Genomic DNA, 26,239 nt, shown 5'->3' on the forward strand with positions numbered 1-26,239 from the left:
GGAGAACCCAGTTCAGCTCTCCTCGCTCAAATAGCCATGGAGATGAATAATAATAATAATAATAATAATAATAATAATAATAATAATAATAATAATAATATTATTATTATTATTATTATTATTATTTTTATTTTTATTATTATTATTATTATTATTAATTTTATTTAGTATTTGTTTTTAGTGTCTGTTATTAAGTAATAGCTCAGGGTGAGGATCCAGATCTTTCGTTCACTCCCGTCGTTCTTCCGTCTGTGTTTTCATCTCCAGGGCCGCGTGGTTCGTGGAGCGTACAAGTTCCAGGCCATCATCACCACGTTCGAAATGATCCTCGGGGGCTCCCCGGAGCTGAACGCCATTGAGTGGCGCTGTGTGATCATCGACGAGGCTCACAGGCTGAAGAACAAGAACTGCAAATTACTGGAGGGGTTCAAGCTCATGAATCTGGTATGAGAAGGCTTTAACAGTGTGTGTTTAAATTTGTTGTCATTTAACTTCTTACTATTCTTTTAGTTTTTCTAAACTGGGTGTTTTAATGGTTCTGGATGAAAGCCACATCTTCACACGGTGTACCTTTCCCTTCCCTCCCCTGCCCTGCCCTGATCCAGGAGCACAAGGTGCTGCTAACAGGAACCCCGCTGCAGAACACAGTGGAGGAGCTCTTCAGCTTGCTGCACTTCCTCGAGCCATCCCACTTCCCCTCCGAATCCACCTTCATGCAGGAATTCGGAGACCTCAAGACCGAGGAACAGGTACTGCAGAAAACTGTTATCTGGGTGGTTAGACAGTCTCTCTCTCTTCTATACCATGCTTCCCTTGTCCGCTGAGCAGAATCCTGGTGACTGCTTCTGCAAGACATGGGGACTGCATTTCACACACCGCAGCATGCAGCTGCACACTGGCAGAGCCAAGTGTTTGTGGATCTTGTAAGAAGATCACAGTGAAGATTACTTTTAATAGGATTTATTGCTGTTGGCTCCCAATTCATTTGAGAGGAAGTGCTGTAAAAAGGGAGAGCCTGGTACCAAGCGGCCCTTTTTTCATTGTTTTGTTAGTTTGTAGAACGGTTTCTATGTTGATTTAAATGTATTAAATGGCTCAAGTCAGGGAGTTGCTTCCAGTGTGCTTCACATTTGCTAAGTAACCGAGATAGTATTAGTGTAACTAATCACAGCTGGGGATACAGCGGAGGCGTCGCACTTTAGAGATCCACCTATTAAAAGTCAGTACGTGTAGGCTGTCAGTCTGCCTGATATTGTGTGAGTGTCATAGTTATATTATTAAATGCATCTAGAGAACCCCTCATTGATTGAACCTGAATCTCTTTATCAGCATATAATACCTGCATTAATGCACTTTGTAATCCTTATCATTTTGAAAGGTTCTCCACACGATGATTGGTTTTTGCCTGATACATTGGAACAGTTCATGCAGACATTGTAAATGCGTAGAGTGCTTTGCTTAGTCATTGTTGCTCGTTCGTGCTTTTTAACTCTCAATGTAGTGTTATTACATTTGTCTAGCAATTAAGTGAAGCATCTCAGCAATGCAGGATTTTTTTTTTTGGTTTGTATTTAGTGTTGACAGCTGTTTGTAGATAGCCTCATTGTGTCATGAATGATGATACTGTGAGAACGCTGTATATTTCAGTTTGGTTGTTTGTTTAAACTTGGTCAGAGAGGTGGCAAGATTCCCATGCTGCAGAGTGCAAACGAGACCCTGGCCAGCAAGGAACATCCCGTACACAGCCTGGAGACACTGTGCAGATTCGGATCTGCTGCATTGGTCCTTGATCCGAGAACAGCTCTCCGAAGTTGTCATTTTTCCATGTGTACAGGGATGTGTAAAACCAAGAGTGGATCAAAATGCCATGCAGTGGGGGTCTTATTTTCATTCCTGGTGTGCATTAATGTATGTGTTCCGAGGTGTTTTATGAGGACTTCTCCGTGCCTCTTCAGTCCTGCTCTGCTGTTGCATATATTTCTCCCGAGTACCTGCAAGCTCCAGACACCTTGCCATTGGTGCCTTCTGGGACTTGCTGTCTTTCTTACTGCCAAGTGTGGGAATTGCTTTCCAAGAGCTTGCTTTTCTTTTGTCTCTCATCGAGCTTTTCCCGTCTGCAGGTCCAGAAGCTCCAGGCCATCCTGAAGCCCATGATGCTGCGGCGGCTGAAGGAGGACGTGGAGAAAAAGCTGGCTCCCAAGCAGGAGACCATCATCGAGGTGGAGCTCACCAACATCCAGAAGAAGTACTACCGAGCCATCCTGGAGAAGAACTTCTCCTTCTTGTCGAAAGGCGTGGGCCAGGCCAACGTCCCAAACCTGTTGAACACCATGATGGAGCTGAGGAAGTGCTGCAACCACCCCTACCTCATCAAAGGTACCGGCTTCAGCACGGAGCATGGCAGCTCAGCCTGGGAGTGCCGGGGGTCAGCTACGTGAAACACCTTAATAATTCAGTTTACGTGTAACAATTAAGGATCCGTTTTCCCTTAACCCTTTTAGGAACATATGAGTCCCACAAATAAAATGATGCTAGCTTTCTTATTTTCACAATGAGATGAATGAAACAGGGTTTAAATTTTACTGAGGTTGGGTCTGGTCATCCACATTTGTCAGTTTCCTCCCTCGTGATACTTGAGTTGCTCTCAAATGTATTTTAAGAAGAAACCGTTTGAGCAACAAGCGCTCGATTCGTTGTGTACCTTAAGGGGTTAAACACAGTATTGACTTCAAAGTGTTGAGCTGCTTTGTGCAGCACCCTTAAACTCCAGGAACACTCGAGGGGAGAACTGAGCGGAAATTTTACTGAAGGTCTTAAGGTGCAACTAGACAGAGTCCTAGCAGACAGCCTGAAGCATATTCCTGAAATAGCAAAGCTAAAAGTTATGTTACAGCTGCTGTTGCACAGCGGGTATTTGTGATAAATAATCCTGCCTTTATCTACAGCTATGACCCTATAGCATTAACAAATGTTGCTTCTTAAAGTCGAATGAAACCTGCTGAATAATGTTACATTAACATGTTGAATTACACACCACTTTATAGTTTTCCCATATACTTTTAACAAAAAAACAGACAAAAATTGAAAAATGTGACATTTCGAAATCTAACATGAAATACCGTACCACTGTTATGGCTTCCGGTCAACTTTTTGCATTTAATTTTGTAGTTTTCTTTGATTACATGATATTAAATAAAATATCTAAATTGTGTTCACATATATATATATATATATATATATATATAATATATTTTTTTTTTTTTTGATTATTATTTTATTATTATTAGTGTATTTAGCAGACACCTTTATCCAAGGTGACTTACAGAGACTAGGATGTGTGAACTGTGCATCAGCTGCAGAGTCACTTACAACAACGTCTCACCCGAAAGACGGAGCACAGGGAGGTTCAGTGACTTGCTCAGGGTCACACAATGAGTCAGTGAGTGAGCCGGGATTTGAACCGGGTACCTCCTGGTTCACATGGTGATTTGTCCATAGCTGTATATTGATCAGATACTGTACTTCTTTATATTTTCATCACATACCAACACATTCATTGGATGTTAACTATGATTGTGGGTGCTTCATACACCAGTGATGCACCAGCATTTGGCACTAAGAGGCACAGCATTCCCGGTGCTGACTGATCAGCGTTTCAGGGCACGGTTTCATTTCTGTGTCGCTGACACAGAAACAGGTCTGATGACTAAAGCCTGCAATTGAATTATCAAGATGCAGATCCCGGACGATGGAGAAACTGTGCCCTTCATTGCCGTCAATCACTCTGTGCTCTGAGTCAGTTAGTATCACGCACAGCCCGGGGAGGGGCTGGGCTTCCAGAGTGTCAACATCAGATAAATACACCGCTGACTCACTGTTACACTATAGCAAGATGCATGTTTAAGGGGCTCCGAAGACTCATTTGTAATCACTTAGGTGCCATTATGAGCCTTATGAGCAGGGCTTTCTACCAGGAGTTTGTAGTGTACATGAGAAGTGCAAGGTACCAGTCTTTATCAATGCTTTAAAATTACATTAAACCATTCCAAGGCTCTCTTTTTCAAACACTGTATAATAAGACATTGAAATGTATTCTCATTACTGTAGTTTTTAGGATTTATTAAGATCTCCAATTTAAATGCTTTCGCACTATTCTGTGATCCGCAGGGGCGGAGGAGAAAATCCTGGAAGATTTCCGTGAGATATACAGCCCGGCTTCCCTGAACTTCCACCTGCAGGCGATGATCCAGTCCGCAGGGAAGCTGGTCCTCATCGACAAGCTGCTTCCCAAGATGAAGGCCGGGGGTCACAAGGTGCTCATCTTCTCCCAGATGGTGCGCTGCCTGGACATCCTGGAGGACTACCTCATCCAGAGGAGGTAAAGAGCTGCCCGGCTGCTCTCTGCAGAATCCAAGCGATCTTCGATTGAGTTTACCATAGCAAAAGCAGAGCAAAGTGTAATAAAGCACAGTAAAGCATAGGTAAGCATTGCAAACCACAGAGAGGTGTGGTAAAGCACATTAAACATGGTAAATGCATAGTATAAACATGGGACAAGCATGGGAAAAGTGGAAAATTACCATGCAGATTTACAGTGGTGAGCTTTTTTAGAGCTAGCAGAGGCTGCAGCGAGAGTATCAGGGTGCCAAAGGTCAGTTGAGTTTTTAATGCTAATAATGCAGAGATGGTTCTTCCAAGTACAACGCATGGCACTGTTTAACTGGACGTTTAAATCAATGTTTTGCCGACTGCTGCTGAAGCTGTTTTGTGCTGCTGCTGAAGCTGTATTGTGCTGCTGCTGAAGCTGTATTGTGCTGCTGCTGAAGCTGTTTTGTGCCGCTGCTGAAGCTGTTTTGTGCTGCTGCTGAAGCTGTTTTGTGCTGCTGCTGTTCTGCAGGTACCTGTACGAGCGGATCGACGGCAGGGTGCGGGGGAACCTGAGGCAGGCAGCTATCGATCGATTCAGCAAGCCCGACTCGGACCGCTTTGTGTTCCTGCTGTGCACCAGGGCTGGCGGGCTGGGGATCAACCTGACTGCAGCCGATACCTGCATCATCTTCGACTCGGACTGGAACCCCCAGAACGACCTGCAGGTGAGAAGACCTTGGGGGTTTGTACTGTACACCTGTGGAGCTGCCCAGAGGCAGGGCTCTGTTCTTCAGAGCAGAATGGGTCTGTCAAATTTCAGTCGACTCTGCTTACCCAAACCAGTTGTCTGCTGACCCTGTTCGAATGTCTGATTTGTTCAGAGTACTCATCATAATCTCTATCATTCCAAAAAAGGAATTTACTAGCCCTCGCTTTTATTTATTGAATTATTAATCAATAGCAACCATTTCAATACAAAACGCAGACAGTTGGACATGTCGGATGTTTTTTTTTTTTTTTTAATAAATCGTTACTTTTAACATACATGTTTGGTTTGAGAAAAAAAAAAAATCGATCGTTTTAAAAACAGACCAGCACTATTCTTTTTTATTTGTTGCAGGCTCAAGCACGCTGTCACAGGATTGGTCAGGACAAGGCGGTGAAGGTGTACAGGCTGATCACCCGCAACTCCTATGAGAGGGAGATGTTCGACAGAGCCAGCCTGAAGCTGGGCTTGGACAAGGCTGTGCTACAGAGCATGAGCGGGAGAGAGAACAGCGCAGGGGGGGTAAGTGTGTGCACAGTGACCTAGAAATAATAAAAGAGACTCTAGAAATACAATGACAAATTGTTTCCTTGGCTCTCTCAGGAGATTTGAAGTGCTTTTCTGCATGCTGTTGATGTGGGATTCAGAGACCTGCTTTGTCATAGTGCTGCTGCCTGTAGTGGTGGAGTGTGTGTGTGTGCATGTCTATGAGTGTGTGTGTGTGTGCATGTCTATGAGTGTGTGTATGTGTGCATGTCTATGAGTGTGTGTATGTGTGTGTGTGTGCGTGTCTATGAGTGTGTGTGTGTGCATGTCTATGAGTGTGTGTGTGTGTGCATGTCTATGAGTGTGTGTGTGTGTGCATGTCTATGAGTGTGTGTATGTGTGCATGTCTATGAGTGTGTGTATGTGTGCATGTCTATGAGTGTGTATGTGTGTGTGTGTGCATGTCTATGAGTGTGTGTGTGTGTGCATGTGTGTGTGTGTGTGTGTGTGTGCATGTCTATGAGTGTGTGTGTGTGCATGTCTATGAGTGTGTGTGTGTGTGCATGTCTATGAGTGTGTGTGTGTGTGTGTGTGTGTGTGTGTGTGTGTGTGTGTGTGTGTGTGTGTGTGCGTCTATGAGTGTGTGTGTGTGTGTGTGCATGTCATGTCTATGAGTGTGTGTGTGTGTGTGTGCATGTCTATGAGTGTGTGTGTGTGTGCATGTCTATGAGTGTGTGTGTGTGTGCATGTCTATGAGTGTGTGTGTGTGTGCATGTCTATGAGTGTGTGTGTGTGTGTGTGCATGTCTATGAGTGTGTGTGTGTGTATGTATGTATGTGCATGTGTGCTAATGACATCCTGTTGTTTGTCTTCCAGCAGATGCAGCAGCTCTCCAAGAAGGAGATTGAGGACTTGCTGCGGAGAGGGGCCTATGGGGCCATCATGGACGAGGAGGACGAAGGGTCCAAGTTCTGCGAGGAAGATATCGACCAGATCCTGCAGCGGCGAACCAAAACCATCACCATAGAGTCGGAGGGGAGGGGCTCCACTTTTGCAAAAGTAAATTGCTCTTTTCTTTATATATATATATATATATATATATATATATATATATATATATATATATATATATATATATATATATATATATATATATTCTGTTTGCATTCTAAACTTGTGTGATGCATTTTAACTTACATAAACTAAGCATGTTTAGTATTCCATTGTTGTTGATCTAAATTTCAGCTACAGTTCGTAATAAACCTGTAAGTCTTTTACAAATAAAAACCATGTTAGTCTGTTAGGTGTTTGCATAAAATGTACTCAGGCTCTTCAGATTTACAAAGTGGCTGAAGTCGGTTGTCTTGTATTTAACTGGAAGTCAAAAGAATAGGGAGAGGAAGCATTAACGCTAACAAAGGCTCATTTTAAATTCCATTTGAAAGAATTGCCAGTCCATGTGGTTTGCTGGGAGTTTTGCTGTCCTGTGTTTTTTTCTGAACCACAGTCTTACGCCTGTTCTCCTAAACTGATTCAATGTTGTTTCAGGCCAGTTTCGTGGCGTCCGGGAACAGGACAGACATCTCTTTGGATGATCCAAACTTCTGGGACAAGTGGGCTAAGAAAGCAGAGATTGATATGGAGGCCCTCAATGACAGAGTATGTAGGGCATTGGAACTTTGTGTAGAGAAATTCTCCGTGTGTGTCTTCAATGGAAACAGACAGAAGACAGCGTTGATTTAGACAGCTTTAATTTAAGGCTTAAAATGTATGCCCAATAGTGGCCCCCTGCTGGAAGAGCGAGGAATAGTGTCACCAGCAATAGTGACCCTGCTCATGTTAACCAGTGAACAGGCTCTTTGCTCCTTTGCCGTTCACAGAACAGCCTGGTGATCGACACCCCGAGAGTGAGGAAGCAGACCCGACCCTTCAGCGCCACGAAGGAGGAGCTGGCACAGTTATCAGAGGGGGAGAGCGAGGGCGACGACAAGCCCAAACTGCGCCGGCCGCACGACCGCCTCAGCGGCTACGGCAGGACCGAGTGCTTCCGGGTCGAGAAGAACCTGCTGGTTTATGGGTGAGCGTGCGTCATGGGGGTGCAGGGCAGAGGGTGCGCTTTGGAGGTATTGTGTGCAAGTCGTGCTGAACTGTGTGTGGCATTTGAGGAGCAAACCGCTGTCCACTGAGGATCATCAAACCTAGCTGGCTTGATAAGAGCCCAGGCATGGCTGTCTGGCTTATTGCCCACCTGTATCTGCAATTAAGTCAGTCTAACTTTTGCAGAGAAGTCCTTGACCTCCTGCAGGAGAAAGAGGAAGCGACTGTAAGATTCTAGAAGCTGCCTCTGCTTCTTTGCTATGAGCTGCTCGGAGACTGCAAGGTTGTTTTTTTTTTTTTTTTTTTTTTTCTTTCTGATCTTGCTGTCACACAACAGAGGAGCCATTCTCCTTGGGGACAGCATAGCGTTGAAAAGCCTGACAGTTGCTGCAGGCTCCACAGCTGTCCCTGGATCGGGGAGCAGGAGCAGGCAGTGAGTCACCTTCTCTGCGCTTACCACCGCATGTGGAGGGGGTTGGGTTTTGTTCTGTTTTTTTTTTTTTTTTTTTTTTTTTTTTTTTTGAGCAGATTAAGGCCCCTTAGGGCCATTGCACTTCAGATACATTTTTAAAGCACAACAAAGCTAATCGAACTGAAAGCAAGGCATCACTCTCTTTCATTTCTGGTGTGCAAAGTGTGTTAAGAACTGCACATATCTTACACTAATAGAAGTTGTAGTTAAATTCTGTGTAAAGAACTGTAGCCGGTGTGTAATGCCCTTCAAGCTTGAAAAGGAAAATACAATGCTAAATAATTAAGATCAAGTCCTCTACGAGAAACAAGCATTCAGTATGGGAACATACTCGAGACAGCTTTAATTAGCATTATGCCAAGATGGAAAGAGTGGCAGCAACCGGGCTGTCTGTGGACCGAGGTGTGAGGTCACCTAAGGTAATTGCTAGCTACTGCTAGAGCCAGAAGGCTGTTGCCTCGTGACCCTAGCACTTGCATTGAGGATATCAGACTGGATATCAGACAATTAGCTTGGGCTGTGATTTATGAAGGCTCTTGAACTGTCAGCATGCAGCAGAACTGGATAGCAGCCAGTGAAGCTGATGAATGAACAATGTAGGTGTAACTTTCAAAGCCACAGGGGATGAACAGTTTGGTCTTCTATACCAATTATTATCCCTGCTGAGGATATTAGCGACTGCGTGTGGTTATATGTAGAGAACAACTTATCCAATTGTGATAACTAGGTTATATATTTATATTTTTTACGTACATCTGCTGTAAGTCAGTCAGTTTCTCTATCAGTGGGATGTACAATAGGGATGGATGTCTGTTCCTAAGAGACTTGTTTTAATCGCAGCCATGCCTGTATGTCCCGAGCACTGGGTGTTGTTATTATTAAACGCACAAACGGTCTCACTGGCTGGATGTGTGTGTGTTTCTGTGTGTCTGTGGGGCAGGTGGGGCCGCTGGAGAGACATCCTGCAGCACAGCCGCTTCAAGAGGCAGCTGAACGAGCACGACGTGGAGGTCATCTGCCGGGCGCTTCTCTCCTACTGCCTGCTGCACTACCGAGGCGACGACAAGATCAAGAGCTTCATGTGGGATCTGATCGCTCCCAACGAGGACGGCCAGACCAGGGAGCTGCAGAACCACCTCGGTGAGACATGAGCGCCGTCCTCCAGATTTCATCAACCGTTTTTACTATGAGTCTAGTGAGACACACCTGAGCTTGCTACCTGTGCGCTGTGGCTAATCAAGCTCGTAGTAAAAGCTGTAATGGGTGAATATGCTATGCAAAAGGAGTCTTATTTCGATTCCTGTATTATCCATAACTGCAAGAATTCAATAATGCTAAATTTAGATACACTAAGATAAAACTAATATATTCATTTGCTAATGTGCTTGGTGGTTTATTTTTCCTACATAAGAACAGCCCCCACTGGAATAAAAAGAGCTTTGGTCCTGACCCTCGCTATGTCATGACCAGGGATCCTAGGAATCCGTTTGCTGCGGATTAACACGGAAAGACATGGATTTTCAATGATAACGTGGAAAAAAACACAGATTTTCTGTTTACTTCAGTATTTACTTCACTGTTTAAAAGATGCAGAAAAAAAAATAAGTCACCCCTAAAGATCAGGTCAACGAGTTTGGCAAGGAAGAAGTTCACGTCGATTGTAATGTGCTGTTCTGTACTTCATCCAGCAAGGCTGTAGATTACACTTGTAGTCTGACCATTGTAGAACACATGGGAGGCACTAAACATAAATTTCACACAAGGAAACGTAGACAAGATGAGTCTGAAACAGCAGGGCCATCAAACACTGAAACGGACCACTGTGTTTGGTTCATTTCAGCGTCTTACAGCTGCCAAAGAACAGCGGGAAACTGTTTCAGATTTTACAAAGACTGTACAAAGTGGATCAAGCGGCAGTTTGAGATTTTTTTTCAGCAAGCAGATTAGGGCGGTGGTGCTATTCCAAAGTCAGGCCAACTGTAACTGGAAAGCTGCAGCTCTGTTTTAATAATAGCCGTCCGGATGATGAAGACTGACTCAGAGCTGAACTAACGTGAATATTATTATTTTTTTTATAACACGGAACTATTTGTAATATTTGAAGTAAAAAAATAAATAAATTTTTGTTTTATTGACTCAGTGGCGCTGGTAAGCTTTTACTAGAATTTGAAAGTGTAACCATTTTTATTTTATTTGTTTATTTAACATACTCATTTATCCAAAGCGACTTATACATGTTACACTGTAATACTAGATTGCAGTTCAATAATAATTAAAGTTGTAAACTACAACACTTCCTGTGTTAACTGTTACCCAGTAACAGTATTGCTTGTGTGTCTTATAATGTAGCATAGAAAACACATTTTAGCCCTTTTATTTTACTTGCAGAATAATGCAGATGTTTCTTTTTTTTTTTTGCTGAAAACTAGGAATCCTGGTTATGACACACAGGTTTTGATAGATAGATAAAATAAATCATTAACACTTGACAGCACTAGTAATGTACCGTTGACATCCCTAGCTTTTTAAGTGTTATTTTTCTTCATGAAAAACCAGCTCCTTGATAAATGTTGCCCATAGTGTCTTGTTTCAGGCAGCTGCCAAGCTCAGTCTAAAGTGGCTGACACAGGCAAGCAGCCCCCTGCACATGTGTCTCTGGCTCTACATTTAGTTCATTGTTAGTGAGAGCTCTGTGCAGAATGCCATATACAAAAGATCTTGGAAATCGCTATGCAGTTTCGATGTTGAAACTACGATACTGTACTAGTGAATTATAGCCGGTAGACATCTGTACATCAGAACTCCTGGCTAGCACTCGAGTGTCAACCAAATGAGTTATATGTGTGAAATAAAATGATATTGAAATAATCATTTCAGTTGTTTTGAATAGCTGTCAGCATGCTTGCCTTTTCACATTATCATTGATTTGTGTTGGCATCAATTGCAAAGGAGTCAAGCCCATTGTAAAACACTGGCTGCTTGATGTGGGGTAGGCTGAATGCCACTGCTGTAGCTCGCAGTATGAGCTCTGGTTTTGCGTGTGTTTCCACTCTTCTCTGTGACAATAACGGCCTGCCCCGCCCCTGCCCCTGCTCCGCCCAGGGCTCTCTGCTCCAGTTCCCAGGGGCCGCAAAGGGAAGAAGATGAAGACTCAGCCCAGCACTTTTGACATCCAGAAAGCAGAGTGGCTGCGCAAACACAACCCAGAACAGCTGCTGCAGGACGAGGGCTATAAGAAGCACATCAAACACCACTGCAACAAGTGAGCCTTTCACAGCTTTCTAACGCTTTCAACACAATTCTCTGCGAAGCCTGAGGCCAGGGATGCTGAGTGTTCACATGGCTCTGCTCAGGGCAGTGTGTGTGCTGCTTTTGAAATGGCACACGGCGTTTAACGCTCGGCTGTGTCTTCCAGGGTGCTGCTTCGGGTGAGGATGCTGTATTACCTGAAGCAGGAGGTAATAGGAGACCATTTCCAGAAGGTGATTGACGGGGCTGATTCCAGGTAAATATCTCTAGTCATCTGTTTGTTACTGTGTACCAGAGAGAGTCGAGAGAAGGGTGTGGTATTTATCTCTGGTAATTGCATGCTGTATAATCTAGAATGTTTTTGATAAGAGCCTGGCTGGTTGGATATGTTTCTGGGGTGGTGAAGTACTGTATTTTATCATCACATTCCTTCCTTTTTTAAAATATTTTAGAAAGACAATTTAAACGGACCACTTTAGAAGAAGGTAGTTCTAGTAAAAGCTGTGCATATTATTTTACACAGATCGCTGCTCTTCCACCTGTTTCCAAGTTAGGGAAGTCCAGGAAGGATCTATAAATAGATCCCCAGTGTTAAATTTGGTAATTCTTTCAGAATGCATGGTAAATGATCCTTCACAGTAATGCAGCCTGCCTTCAGTAACTAGTGCTACAAGTGAAATAGCAGACTGAGACACAGAGAGAGGGACTGCATGCCCTATGGAGTAAGATTTTTCTCCGACATACTCAAAAAATAAATTGTTAGGCTGATACTAGGCAAGGCTTCATGTTGAATATGTGATTTTTGTTTTTTGTTTTTATTCATTTATTTAACAGCCTGCTTTCTTAAGTAATTTGCAAGATCTGCTGGATGTTCATTAGAACTATTTTAATTGAGAGGAATCCAAAACGTGTGACACTTCTCGGGTTTAGAAAGAACTGTGAGTCAGGATGACCTAAATGAAACTATGACTGGACAGCTGAGAGATCTGCAGACGGTTCAGTGCACTCTACACATTGTGTAGCTTCCAATAACTGACTGTTAATTAAATGCATGAAGTCCTAATGTGTTCACTGACGGAATAAACACGTTTTGTTTATTTTAGCATTTTCTTTTTTTCATTGTTTCTTCCAGCGAGATTGACATGTGGGTTCCAGAACCGGACCACTCTGAGCTCCCTGCTAACTGGTGGGATGCGGATGCCGACAAGAATCTCCTGCTTGGCGTCTTTAAGCATGGTGAGTGCAAAAGCATGTGTAACCTCATTCCAATAAACTGTGTGGCATTTAGAAGACACAGGGCAATTGGTTGCAGAACATTTTTTTCTTCTGCCGTGTTGCACATGGGACCATCACACCTTGTTTGTAACTAATAGCAGATCAATACAAGTCTGCTCCGTCTCATAGCTGGTTCAGTAAGGTAAAGGTGGATACAGCAGTAGTTATCCCAGAGCAATCTTTTCTAAGAGAGTTGAGATCTTCTGTGCACACCATACCCCATAGGGATTTGGCTTGCATGCTGCAGACCGTGTTTCTCATGTTGTAAGAGTCCTGTGCTTTGCTGTTTTCCTTGCAGGTTATGAAAAGTATAGCACCATAAGAGGAGACCCGGCCCTGAGCTTTTTGGAGCGAGTGGGCAAGCCTGACGAGAAGGCAATCGCCGCGGAGCAGAGGGCCAACGACTACATGGATGGGTAGGTGTAAAAGCCACCAGCGTTACATTCTTATCATATCCAGGGGATATTTTAGGTTTCACAGTAATGCGTGATGCCTCAAAGTGAGACTCCTGTACATGTACTGACAAGCTTGGTTAAGAAAGGCTTGTTTGTTGTTGCGGACACACTCCAGTATTAAATAGCTTTTCTAAAGTTAGTATACAAAAACAAATGAAAGAAGGAGGGTTCCGGTAAAGAGATGTGGGTGTTGCTGTATTTAGTTTGTTTCTTATTTTAGTTTGTTTTTTTTCATTAACGCCTCTCTGTGCGTTTCTGAGATTTTTCTATTCTTATTTTTCCAGAGACGGTGACGACCCCGAATACAAACCGGCTCCAGCGCTGCTGAAGGATGAGATGGAGGTAGTGTGCTGAGCTCAGGGTGCAGTCGCAGTGTGCTCCGAGCTCGGGGTGCAGTCGCAGTGTGCTCCGAGCTCGGGGTGCAGTCGCAGTGTGCTCCGAGCTCGGGGTGCAGTCGCAGTGTGCTCCGAGCTCGGGGTGCAGTCGCAGTGTGTTTGCCGAGCTCGGGGTGCGGTCGCAGTGTGCGCCGAGCTCGGGGTGCGGTCGCAGTGTGCTCCGAGCTCGGGGTGCGGTCGCAGTGTGCTCCGAGCTCGGGGTGCGGTCGCAGTGTGCTCCGAGCTCGGGGTGCAGGTCGCAGTGTGCTCCGAGCTCGGGGTGCGGTCGCAGTGTGCTCCGAGCTCGGGGTGCGGTCGCAGTGTGCTCCGAGCTCGGGGTGCGGTCGCAGTGTGCTCCGAGCTCGGGGTGCAGTCGCAGTGTGCTCCGAGCTCGGGGTGCAGTCGCAGTGTGCGCCGAGCTCGGGGTGCAGTCGCAGTGTGCTCCGAGCTCGGGGTGCAGTCGCAGTGTGTGCGCCGAGCTCGGGGTGCAGTCGCAGTGTGCTCCGAGCTCGGGGTGCAGTCGCAGTGTGTGCGCCGAGCTCGGGGTGCAGTCGCAGTGTGCTCCGAGCTCGGGGTGCGGTCGCAGTGTGCTCCGAGCTCGGGGTGCGGTCGCAGTGTGCTCCGAGCTCGGGGTGCGGTCGCAGTGTGCGCCGAGCTCGGGGTGCGGTCGCAGTGTGCGCCGAGCTCGGGGTGCGGTCGCAGTGTGCGCCGAGCTCGGGGTGCGGTCGCAGTGTGCGCCGAGCTCGGGGTGCGGTCGCAGTGTGCGCCGAGCTCGGGGTGCGGTCGCAGTGTGTGTGCTGAGCTCGGGGTGTAGTGTGACTGCAGGGAAGAGAACACAAACAGTAGCATCGTTCTGTATTATTACAACCTGTCCTTTCAGCTAGGCTTTTGTTTAATAATGTAATTATAAATAACTAAATAAATCAAACTGTTCATTGATATTGTATTGAATTCCCCCCAGTGCCTTTAACAGATATTGCAGCAAGCCCTCCCCCTTGAGATATGTGTATGTAATTGCAGCCTTGTCCTAAAGTCCAGTTGTCCTGTTTTAGGATGATGCCTCGTCCCCTGGAGAGCTGATCATTGCAGATGGTAACGGAGGTAAGCGCATCATTCAGTTATTTATCAAGGCAGCTACAGCCATAAATCACTAATATACTGGGGTGTGAACAGGAGGAGTTTGTAATTGCATCTTTGGAAAACATACAAATTCACCAATTGCAGGTCACTGTGTTGATTTGTGATTATTCATTTTTTGGTTTTGTGACAGATGGGCAGATGATGATGATGATGGAAGGTGACACAATATACTGGCCCCCTCCCTCTGCCTTAACCACTCGCCTGCGTCGACTCATCACAGCCTACCAGCGCAACACCAAGAACAGGCAGATCCAGCAAATCCAGCAAATCCAGCAGGTGCACCCAGTGCAGCCCAGCGCCCTGCACCCTGCGCACCAGGAGCCCATCAACCCCAAGATAGCAGCAAAGATAGAGCGACAGCAAAGGTAGGCAGAGAAACCGTGTGTTACAGCAGCATTAAGGACTGGAAATGAGAGTTTAAACATTTTAATCAAGAACATTCTCCTTTAGGAAGCTTTTGGCTAAATAACGTGTGTTAAAAATGTATGTTACAGCAACTTTTCAGCCTACATTACAATGCAGCAGGAGAGTAACATGGACATTTCAGACCCTATAGTTGTCCTGTTTTAGGATGATGCCTCAACTCTTTCAGAGCAGTGTAACTTTACAGAAAGTAACTAGGTATAGGGTTAACCACATTATAAACATGTAAGCATGAACACATTGTCATCATGTGTACATAAGCAATGCCAGGTCACTGTCCCTGCTTTGTGATTATCCATTTTTTGGTCACACACCACATTATCTGATGATGATGTTTTTAGGTGGTGTATGCAGTTTTGAAAGAGCTTTCATTTTAATAAAATAATCGCCTGCGTCGACTCATCACAGCCTACCAGCGCAACACGAAGAAGAGGCCGATTTCTACAGAGTGGTGTCCACGTTCGGAGTGGTGTTCGACCCAGAGCAGGGCCGCTTCCTGCACCCTGCGCACCAAGTTCCGCGCCATGGCCAGGCTAGCAGCAAAGATAGACGGACAGCAGAGCTTGGCAGAAGTACCTGTGTGCTTTCAGCAGCCATGTGCCGGACTGGAAATGAGAGTCTTCCCCCCAAGGATGGAGGTAAATTCTCCTTTAGGACCCCTTAGCTTTTGGCTAAATAACAAGAGGAAAAAATGTATGTTACAGCAACTTTTCAGCCTACATTACAATGCAGCAGGAGAGTAACATGGACATTTCAGACCCTATATTGGCATGTATTATTTGTAGCCTCAACTCTTTCAGCACAGTGTAACTTTACAGAAAGACTACTATAGGGTTAACCACATTATAAACATGTAAGCATGAACACATTGTCATCATGTGTACATAAGCAATGCCAGGTCTGTCCCTGCTGGTATCCACGGAGGTCACACACCACATTATCTGTATATGTTTTTAGGTGTGTATGCAGTTTTGAAAGAGCTTTCATTTTAATAAAATAATCTTGTCCTTCAAGGTGGACCAGACGAGAAGAGGCCGATTTCTACAGAGTGGTGTCCACGTTCGGAGTGGTGTTCGACCCAGAGCAGGGCCGCTTCGACTGGACCAAGTTCCGCGCCATGGCCAGGCTGCACAAGAAGACGGACGAGAGCTTGCAGAAGTACCTGTGTGCTTTCTCAGCCATGTGCCGGAGGGTCTGCCGTCTTCCCCCCAAGGATGGAGGTAAATCACCCCTTATTGTTCACTAATGGTAGCTTTAATCTGCAAGAGGAAAAAAGTTACTGGCGCCACCTAATGACTGACGGCCACATCTACTCTCAGTTCATTTATTCAGCGCTTGTCAGGCTTGTCGGATGTGCTGTCAATTTTTTCAATGTGCTGTTAATTTTTTTTTTGTTCAGCGTAAAACTGGTTTAAAAGGCAATGAATCACAAAAGGACACTCGGTACTGTACCTCCAGCCAAGCCCCACCCCTTGTTTGCTGTATTTTTCACATACCTCCTTATAGACGTGCATACTGATAAATCCTCTCCTGATCACTCGATTTATCACTATACTCCTCAATATCAAAGTCAATATTTTATTACTATAACATCTCAAAAAGCTCTGCAAATGTCTGATATTCTTTGAGCGCTGGATGCAGAAGCAGCTACCTCCATTGTTATGTCTGTGTTATCTCTGTAGTGCATGGGGCTACGAGAAACGACTTTTTTTGGGGTTTCATTAGGCTCCTGTCATCTCACTCAGCCAATGAAAGGTTTTCTCTAGAGACCTGTGCTTTACGACTGGAAAAGAAAAATTGTAATATCGGACCTGGTCCAACATAGGACCGCAAAGGGTTAACGGTAGCTTTAATCTATAATGGGGAAAAAAGTTACTGGCACCACCTAATGACTTATGGCCACATCTACCTTATTGTTTTGTTTTCTTTATATATTTATTTTGAGAAACACTTCTGCCCAAAACGTTTGTCTTCGACATTGACAAAAAAAGAACTTTTGTCATTGAATTTATGAATTTTTTGCATTTCTAAATTTATCATTATTGAGTGTGTAAAAGCTATGGATTTAAAAACAAATAACAAATAACAAATAAAAAAATGTAACCTCAATCTTCCAAGAAAGAAGTGGCAAAAAAAAATCATTCATCTGAATAAAAAATCACTTTTCAGATACTATTTTTTTATTTTGTTCTATTTTGTTTCCCCTCTGAAGAACCTGTGGACCCGTCCATCTCTATCCAGGAGATCACGGAAGAGCGAGCCTCGCGCACACTGTACCGCATCGAGCTCCTGCGCAAGGTCAGGGAGCAGGTGTTGCGGCACCCCCAGCTCTACGAGCGGCTACAGCTGTGCCACCCCAGCCAGGACCTGCCTGTGTGGTGGGAAACGGGCACGCACGACCGGGACCTTCTGATTGGCGCAGCCAAGCATGGGGTCAGCCGCACGGACTACCACATCCTCAGAGACCCCGAGCTGAGCTTCATGATGGCCCAGAGAAACTACAGCCAGAACAAAGGGTTGCAGTCCAGGATCCCCACACCCCTCCTGCAGCAACAGCAGCAGCATCAGATGGGCCTGGCTGGGTCTCCCCTCACCCTGCAGCCCAGGTTAGAGGACCCCAAGGCAGGTCAGCCGGAGGACTCCCGACAAAAAGGGGAAAGAACTGACCGGCTCAAAGAGGAGCCACACACGTCCGAGGAGGAAGGGTTTGGGTCAGCAGGGGAATCCAAGGTCAAACTGGAGCCCTGGAGCCCGCAGGGAGACGCCTGTGTGTCCCTGGGTGTGCTGGACAGCAAGGAAGAGGGAGAGAGGCGCATGGTGGCAGCCAGGACTGAACCCCTAACTCCCAGCTCCGTAGTGAAGAAGCAAAAGCGCAGCAGCAAGAGGGGGCGAGGCGGGGGTGGGGGGTCTGACTCGGACTCTGATGGCTCGTCCTCCTCCTCGCGCTCCTCCTCTTCCTCTTCGTCTTCCTCGTGCTCTCGGTCTGGCTCCAGCTCCTCCTCCTCCTCCTCCTCTTCCTCCTCATCCTCCTGCTCGTCAGGATCCTCCTCTTCGTCATCCTCCTCCTCTTCCTCCTCAGAAGACAGCGACAGCGACTCCGAGGACAGAAAGGAGAACGGTGAGTGACGATGCAATCTGCTAGAGATTTTTTTTAATAAAGTAATCTGGATCATTTAGCTTGGTAAAGTATGGTATCAGCAAGATAAGTTAAGAACTTAGCCAGCTAGTTTGTGTGTCAGTATAATTCGAAAGGCAAGCGTACAAGACAAAAAATTGGAGGAGTCGCTAGTCCACTAAATTCAATAAGGCCAGCTTGGTATAATTAGGATGCTTTGAAGTTGAGAACTACCTCCATTTGACTCTTTAATTGTTGAACAGGACAAAAGATGCTGTGGACCACTGAGTTACTGATTCATTTAAATGTTGAAGGTTTGTGGTGTTTTTACTCTTTTAAAATGTCTTCCCTGTCCAATGGATCTCCAGCTGAAGTCACCCCTGTAGTGAAAGGTTTCGATGAAGACAGCGTGGCGTCGCTCAGCACTACCCACGACGAGACTCAGGACAGCTTCCTCACTGATAACGGGGCACCCAGCTCCGCACACGTCTTTCAGGGCGGCTACATGCTCGCTGCCTCCTACTGGCCTAAGGTAACATTGCACCTGTTCAGTTCTGTATGGCTTGTCAGTGAGTTTAAATGTTTAGGACAGGGGTGGCCAATAGTGGTTTTTCAATTCCTGGTCTTTGTTCCAACCCTGGTTTTAAATTGTTTAATTAAACCAGCGAAACTTCCATCCAGACCTTTTAAAGTAGTTAACCTGTTAAACCTGGAGTGGAATAGCCCTCCAGGAGCATGATTGGACACACCTGCTGTAGAAAATTAAATCTCAACACAGAGTATCTTACGGTATTGCTGATCCTTGCTCTCCCCAGGATCGGGGGATGATCAATCGCCTGGACAGTATTTGCCAGGCAGTGCTGAAAGGGAAATGGCCCACAGCCAGGAAGAGCTACGAAGGCACTGCCGTGGCCTCCTTTTACACCACCAAGCTCCTGGACAGCCCAGGCGCGGACGCAGGGCTCCAGGGGCTCCCAGCTCCCCGGGATGAGCTGGCTCTGTCGTCTCAGATGTCAAAGGTGAAGAAGCATGTTCGAGAAAAGGAGTTTACAGTGAAAATCAATGACGTATGTTTATTTTTTTTATTCCTTTTAGGACCTGAATGCAAATTGCGGTGTGAGGCATGTTTTTTTTTTTTTTTTTTTTTTGTTAGTTTTTTTTTCTGCAAATGGCTGCTTGCAGCATTTTTTTTTGGTTTTTCACACTACTTCCTTCTTGCCTTGGGATACTGTCTGGATCAGTTAAAAAAAAAAATGTAAAAATGTAAAAACTGTCATCGTAGTTTTAAATTATTCACACTTTTTGGGAATAGGTTTTTCTTTTTCCTCTGAATTCTTTAAAATCTTGGCTGATTTAAAGATGCTTTACTAATTATTTTTTTGTTTTTTATCGCTAACATTTTCAGAAAGAACTATGGGCTGTGTGGATACTCGTTGCTTTTTTGTGTATTAAGAAATCAGCATGCCCTTGCTCCTCAATGCAATCTACCTAAAAGCGCTACAAATATAACTTTTTATTCTACTGTAGAAGAAAAAAAAAAATACAGAACTTCACAGTGACCTGCAGTAACATAGCACTGTGATCCATCTTAGGAAATGCACATTGAATCTAAAAATAGACAGTTACCAAAATAGCATTTATTTGTTTACTTCTGTATTCATTTAAGAATGCTCCAAATTTCATACAATTATGTAAAATAAACTATAATAAAAAATAACTGGGATAAGCTGGGATGAAAAGACAACAACACAAAGGCTTCATTATGTAACAGGGGAAGCTGGAATGAGAGAGCTAGGGGTGCTGCGTAGGATGTACGATGCTGCTTCCATGAGCTGCTCCTTCTAGTAACCTCGCTCTTGCACCAGCAGGAAGGTGGCTTGAAGCTGACTTTCCAGAAGCAGGCCCCCCCCCAGAAGAGGCCCTTGGACAGCGAGGAGGGCCCCCTGGGGCAGCAGCAGTACCTGGCTCGCCTGCAGGAGCTGCAGAGCGCCTCGGACACCAGCCTGGCCGACTTTTCCAAGTCTCTGCCCGCTACAGGTATGTCCGTTTTCAAAGGGTCCAGGCTTGAGTCGCACCAGCCCTGCTGCACTCCCCAGTCTGGGCTTCCAGAACCCCTCTCGCTTGGGTACTTTACTGAAGGAGTTTGAACAATCAGGCCCCTACTGAGTCTGCTCTGAATGAACGTATCGCACTAATTGCACCCGGGTCTGTGTAATACGAGGAGGAACAATTTAACATCAAACTCCTGGCTCTTAATTGTTTGAAGCCCTGAAGGGTTGCGAATAGTAGTAGACTAGAGCAGTGGTCCTAGTGGCTGTTTCATTCCAACTTCTGAATCAAGCGTGCCAGAGCCTCGTTCCAGTCGTCTTTCATTGTTTTAATTAAGCCTAGGTGTTCAGTGCAGTGATTTAAGGACCTGGCTGGAGCAACCTCCTGGTTTGGAACTGACCGTATGAGCCACAAGTAAGGATTCATTATGGGTCACAGCGTCACTGATATGAGATTTTCTTCCACAAGAGAGGGAAGAGCCTGATAATAAACTAGTGGCAGAGATTCAAGTTAGTTAAACAGACCTTACTGAAGATTGGAGGGAAATGTGATCAGTAACTGTGACCCATTATACCTCCACTGTAAATACAGTGTGTGTATTCATGTATTTTCTGCATGTTCGCTATGTGGTGCTAAAGTTGCTGTTTGTTTTGCTTTAGCAGCAGCAGCCTCTAGCCACCTTAGACCTAACGGAGTACTGGATGGCCAGCCTGCTGTGAAGAAGAGGAGAGGCAGGCGGAAGAACGTAGAGGGCATGGACCTGCTCTCCATGACCAAGAACAAGCCAGCTCCCAACCATGTACGACTCCACTCCTCCACCCTGTTCACTCTGTCCCAGCTTCAGGGGCACATTCACAAAGTGTTTACCCTGGTCCCAAGTCTGCACCAGCTTTCCACTAAAAGTTTAAACTTTCAATAACCAGCCTACTAACATGGGTGGGGGTGGGGGGGGGGTGGGGGTGGGGGGGGGGGGGGGGGGGTTAAGAGCACATGCACCTGTAGTGCACCTGTAGTTCCTTTACAGCAGTTGGTAGTTCTGTAACATTACCGGTCAAAGCATATCAGTGTATTGCAGATTTTGTAGAGTAATTCAAGAACAATGCATGGAAGTTGTGGTGTACCAGTAGTCAATAAACCTGTTCCCTTTGTAAAGAGTGTGTTGGATCACCCTGTTCCTCTACCGTAAAGGAAAGGTTGGAAGATTTTGCGGCGTTGTAGCTGTTTTTCTGGGTATTCACACACGATGTGATGGTTTCTTTCACAGCTCAGCCCAGGCGATGGCAATGGCTCTAAGGACAGCTCCTGTGTGAACCCGGCACTGGCACTCAACCAGCCTCCAGGAGCGCTGGACATGGAGATCAGAGTCCCGGTGATTAACCTGAAGGATGGGACGCGGCTCGCTGGGGACGATGCACCCAAGAAGAAGGATCTGGAGAAGTGGCTGAAGGACCACCCAGGATATGTAGCAGACGTGGGAGCATTCATTCCTGTGAGATGGACATATATATATTTTTTTTTTATTTTATTTTTTTTAATTAATTTTTTTTAACTATAAACACGCTAGCTGTCAGTGTGTTAAAACCCAAATGCTGCCTCTTTTCTGTATATGGTGGTTTCATGTTTTGTTTTGTTTCTTTTTTGTTTTTTTTCAGGGACTTGGTAAAATGACATTTCAAGACGGCAGACCCAAACAGAAGAGGCATCGGTGTAGAAATCCCAACAAGATTGATGTGAACAGCCTGACTGGAGAGGAAAGGGTGCAGGTCATCAACCGGAGGAATGCACGAAAGGTAGAGTCAGCAGAGCCAGTGTCACTCAGACAACTTACATGAGGGAGCTGCATACTGAAGCCTTCAAAATGTGTCTGGAAGGCAGCGCATATCTAAGACTAAAAATGAAGCTTGATTTGCATGAGTGTATGCATTGTATTTTTAATTCCATCATCCGGTGCTAACGGCTGTGTTTTTGCCCTGTAGGTGGGAGGGGCATTTGCTCCTCCACTGAAGAACTTGTGCAGATTCCTGCAAGAGAACCGGGAGTATGGAGTACCCCCTGAATGGGCAGAGGTAGTGAAGCATTCCGTAAGTATCATTGATATATATTATGTAAGTATCATTGATATATATTCTGTAAGTATCATTGATATATATTCTGTAAGTTTCATTCATTCATTGATTGAGATATGTGTGCGTGCGTGCGTGCGTGTGTGTGTGTGTGTGCGAGTGTGCGTGCGTGCGTGCGTGCGTGTGTGTGTGTGCGTGCGTGCGTGCGTATGCGTGTGTGTGTGTGTGTGTGTGTAACCAGTATTTCTTTTATGTGGGGTATGTTTTCTCAACTTGACATAAAGAATTTGACCCTCTTTAAAAGCAATTGGAATTTCTGTATAGGAAGTAACACTTACCATACTTTAAAGTTAAGATAATGACGTCTGCTTTACCCCACAAAAATGTACATTCATTTACAAAAAAGAATGAAGAATGCACTTAATGTTTAAAGCTCAGCCCATATGGAGTTTCCTTCCTGTCCTCCACTGACAGCAGTGTCTGGTCCAGTACACTGTACACAAAAGGTCCTTAATAAGAACTGATATTTGATGGGCTATATTCTTGAATTCCCCTTTTTTGTCAAGAAAAGCTTTCAGAACTTCCTTCAGCACTGTTTTACATTGCTGCCATTTGTTCTCCATGCATAATAAGCATGCTTCACTTAAAGACAGTGCCTCATTTGTGAGGTTAGTACTGCTGATTTACCAGACAACACAAAAAAGCACAGAAAACCTTTTATTTTACAGGGGAAATATAATATTATTATATACATTGGAGAAAGACTGTTACTAGAACACTGTACAAGATGGGTACAAGTCTGTATGGAAGACCACAGTTAGTCACTAAAATTCAAAGCAAACTAACCATGAAAAAGCGAATTAGCACTGGTAAATAATAAGAAGTTTGCTAGCCATAATTATAGTGGATCTTAGTATATACATAAAGAAAGTATATTATTATATCTGTGAATTACCATATATAGTGTACTAGACATACTATAGTCCAGAATCTTACTGTGAAGCTGTAATAAAGGATCATGTCTGGAGGTAGTAACAGCAGACATACCCAGTTTCATCAGTTCTTTTAGTTTTTAATTGGTTTACTTAAACCCTTCAGTTTAAGTGACCTGATGGTTTTGGGTTAATATGTAGACCATTACCAGATTGAGCGGTTTCACAATGACTGTACTATTGTCTTTTCAAAGACCAAAACTTAGCTATAGAGCTGCAAGATATTGATTTGACGTCATTTGTATTCTTGCTAATTCTTTGCGCTCCAACTTGACCTCTTTTTGTAAGACAAAAATAATCCCAAGTTTTAATAGTGTAAACCAAACCTGTTAAATGCAAGACACACAAACCCAGCTACCAGCCAAGGATGGTGCAGTGCCGGTGCTAACACTTTGAAATGCCTTTGTTCCAGGGCTTCCTTCCAGAAAGCATGTTCGACCGCATTCTCACGGGACCCGTGGTTCGCCAGGAGGCGAGCAGGCGAGGCCGGCGACCGAAGAGCGATGTTTCCAACGCGGTCGCTGGGAACAGTGGCCCTGCGATGCCTGTCAGCCCTCTGCTGACCAATGGTCTGATCTCAGGGATGGACCTGTCCAGCCTGCAAGCCCTGCAGCAGAACCTCCAGAGCCTGCAGTCCTTGCAGCTGACCGCTGGTCTGATGGGCCTGCCAGCCGGAGATGCCAACAACCTGGCTGCCATGTTTCCCATGATGCTCTCTGGCATGACAGGGCTGCCCAACCTGCTGGGGATGAGCGGCCTGCTGGGCACATGCCCCGAGGGGCCTGGCACCGAGGACAGGAAGGCAAGCAGTGCCGACCCTTCTACAGCGGAAGCCAAGGGCGACAGGACAGAAGGTCCCCTGGCTGGCTCGGGAGAAGCCTCCATGACCAACTCTCCTTCGACCTCCACTGCTGCTCCATTAAGTGCTTCTGCTGTAGCCTCAGCAGCTGCAGCCTCAAACCACCCGCTGGCTCTTAACCCCTTGTTACTATCCAGTATGCTTTATCCAGGGATGCTACTCACACCAGGCCTTAATCTTCCTGTTCCACCAGTGTCTCAGTCTAATCTTTTTGACATGCAGCAGAGTGCAAACAGTGACTCAAGTGCCGGGAAGGCCTCCGAAGGAGCAGCGCAGGAAAACCCGGACGAACCTCAGGAAGAGGAGAGCGGAGAGAGCGAGCGGGGGCTCGGCGGTGTGGACCCCCAGAGGGACAACAGCACAGAAGAGGGCTCCGAGAAAGGGGCTTCTTCTTCGTCGTCAGAGTCTGGAAGTTCATCATCTTCATCAGATGATACGGACTCGAGCGATTAAGACTGAGCCGATGTGTGTGTATGTGTGTGTGTATATATATATATATATATATATATATATATATATATATATATATATATATATACCACCTTGCACTTAAATTGTAATTTTTTTTTCTTTGTACATAGCAACAAAAAGTGTTGTTTAAAAAAAAAAAAAAGAACAAGAAAACCCTATCGAGGGGAGCTGAAATAAAATTTCAGTAACTGTTCAGAAGTACAATATTGTTTTGAGATACAGTTTGCATGTAAAACTTTATTAGATTTCTGAATTTGTGAACTTGTTATTACACAAAGGTGTACAATTGCAACAAAAGAAAAAAAAAAAGAATGGCATTATAATTTAAATTTTTGTTGGGGTTTAATTTTATTAAAGAGTGCGCTTGGGACAAGCTGTACATTTAATATATTTGGAGTGAAAAAAAACAACTTTATACATATTTTGATTTATTTTGTAAATAGTTTTACAGCCTCCTTGACACTTCTAATTTACTGATCAAACTTTGGAAAGCCCAGCAATAACTCAGGCAGCTATTGAGTGTCACAGAAACTGGAATCTCTGTGCTCCTCGCTGTCATTTCTTCAGATCCTCAATGAAGGCTATCATTTCTGATCGGAGGCTTTTGCTTTGGGACTCACCCTGGTTCTGTTAGTGGCTTGGTTCTCTTTGTGTCGCAGGATTTTCACATTGACTGCAATCTCCAGTCCAGTCCTGGACTGGGCAGTACAGACCACGGATTAATGAGTGGCAAGAGAGTTAATAGTTTTTTATTTTTATTTTTTTTCCCCCTAAAAAAATGTTCTTACAGAAATAGTAAACTTACTGAACTGAATCCAGTATATTTTACAGGATCAGAAAACAGTTGGGCACATTTTATTTTATCTTAAGAAATGGAATCTGAATTGAACTTTTAACCTCTACCCTTGACTGAACAGCCCCTAGTGTTTATCTCCATGCCAGTATTGTACATTTACTTTAAAGAGCTAACTGCTCTATAGAATTCCTGGTCAGATCAGACTGACCAGGAATGACCGACAAGCCCCAAGTGAACGGGAGCGGTCCCCAAAGATCCCTGCTTCAACCGGGAAGGGAGCTCAGGGTGCTGTCTGGTGTTGTAGTGCACTGCTGACGATATTTCAAATTCAGATACAATAATGTACAATGTTTCCCAGTTAGCCAATTTAAACTGGCTATGTTACCTCAGCTGAGCTACATTATAAAGTGTACAGCAGTATCATTAATTGTTTGCAATTGAAAGGTTTAAAAAAAAAAAAAAACACATAGTAATCCTGTATAGTGTCGTGCTCATCTAGCAGATTGCTTTTTGCTTGCCATGTTTTTTGAGTTGTTTGTACTGTGGTGGGCGTCCTCCTCCTCCTCCTCCCATCTACATTACCCAAGAAGGAGCAAGGGCCTGCAAGCTGTCATGTCTATATCTGCTTGGCTGCACTTAGTTTTGTTCCAGAAAGGTCTCCCTATCTGCGCTGGACACTACAGGGAAAGGTTTTGAGAAGTAGACGAGATGAGTCGGTGATATCAGTGCTGTAAGCTGTGCCGAATGCGGAAATGAATTACGTTGCATAATTAAGTATGCCATCATTAA

At 44.8% G+C, this 26,239-nt stretch overlaps 1 protein-coding gene across 13 annotated transcripts in view; it reads left to right on the forward strand.

The window, feature by feature from the left end:
* Positions 1-24,682, forward strand: part of LOC121296416 (chromodomain-helicase-DNA-binding protein 9-like) — a 65,657-nt gene extending 40,975 nt beyond the window's left edge. For 3 of the 13 annotated variants that reach the window (XM_041221966.1, XM_041221965.1, XM_041221967.1), the window contains exons 13-39: positions 268-444; positions 606-749; positions 2,121-2,376; positions 4,168-4,378; positions 4,898-5,093; positions 5,489-5,656; positions 6,497-6,679; positions 7,169-7,279; positions 7,501-7,697; positions 9,130-9,329; positions 11,292-11,451; positions 11,605-11,694; positions 12,571-12,674; positions 13,012-13,129; positions 13,453-13,510; positions 14,595-14,643; positions 14,813-15,047; positions 16,120-16,325; positions 17,318-18,223; positions 18,589-18,752; positions 19,036-19,287; positions 20,086-20,257; positions 20,929-21,068; positions 21,534-21,758; positions 21,922-22,059; positions 22,246-22,350; positions 23,737-24,681. In XM_041221966.1, the coding sequence (XP_041077900.1) occupies positions 268-444; positions 606-749; positions 2,121-2,376; positions 4,168-4,378; positions 4,898-5,093; positions 5,489-5,656; positions 6,497-6,679; positions 7,169-7,279; positions 7,501-7,697; positions 9,130-9,329; positions 11,292-11,451; positions 11,605-11,694; positions 12,571-12,674; positions 13,012-13,129; positions 13,453-13,510; positions 14,595-14,643; positions 14,813-15,047; positions 16,120-16,325; positions 17,318-18,223; positions 18,589-18,752; positions 19,036-19,287; positions 20,086-20,257; positions 20,929-21,068; positions 21,534-21,758; positions 21,922-22,059; positions 22,246-22,350; positions 23,737-24,636 (5,865 nt within the window). In that variant the 3' untranslated portion in view covers positions 24,637-24,681. Of the gene's footprint in view, positions 1-267; positions 445-605; positions 750-2,120; positions 2,377-4,167; positions 4,379-4,897; positions 5,094-5,488; positions 5,657-6,496; positions 6,680-7,168; positions 7,280-7,500; positions 7,698-9,129; positions 9,330-11,291; positions 11,452-11,604; positions 11,695-12,570; positions 12,675-13,011; positions 13,130-13,452; positions 13,511-14,594; positions 14,644-14,812; positions 15,048-16,119; positions 16,326-17,317; positions 18,224-18,588; positions 18,753-19,035; positions 19,288-20,085; positions 20,258-20,928; positions 21,069-21,533; positions 21,759-21,921; positions 22,060-22,245; positions 22,351-23,736 lie in introns of all 13 variants that reach the window. The other 10 variants (XM_041221957.1, XM_041221960.1, XM_041221959.1 and 7 more) reach the window with 10 other exon arrangements.
* Positions 24,683-26,239: the final 1,557 nt, after the last annotated feature.

This window comes from Polyodon spathula, chromosome 21 (genome assembly GCF_017654505.1).
Source record: "Polyodon spathula isolate WHYD16114869_AA chromosome 21, ASM1765450v1, whole genome shotgun sequence".
In the NCBI taxonomy this organism is placed as follows: Eukaryota; Metazoa; Chordata; class Actinopteri; order Acipenseriformes; family Polyodontidae; genus Polyodon; species Polyodon spathula.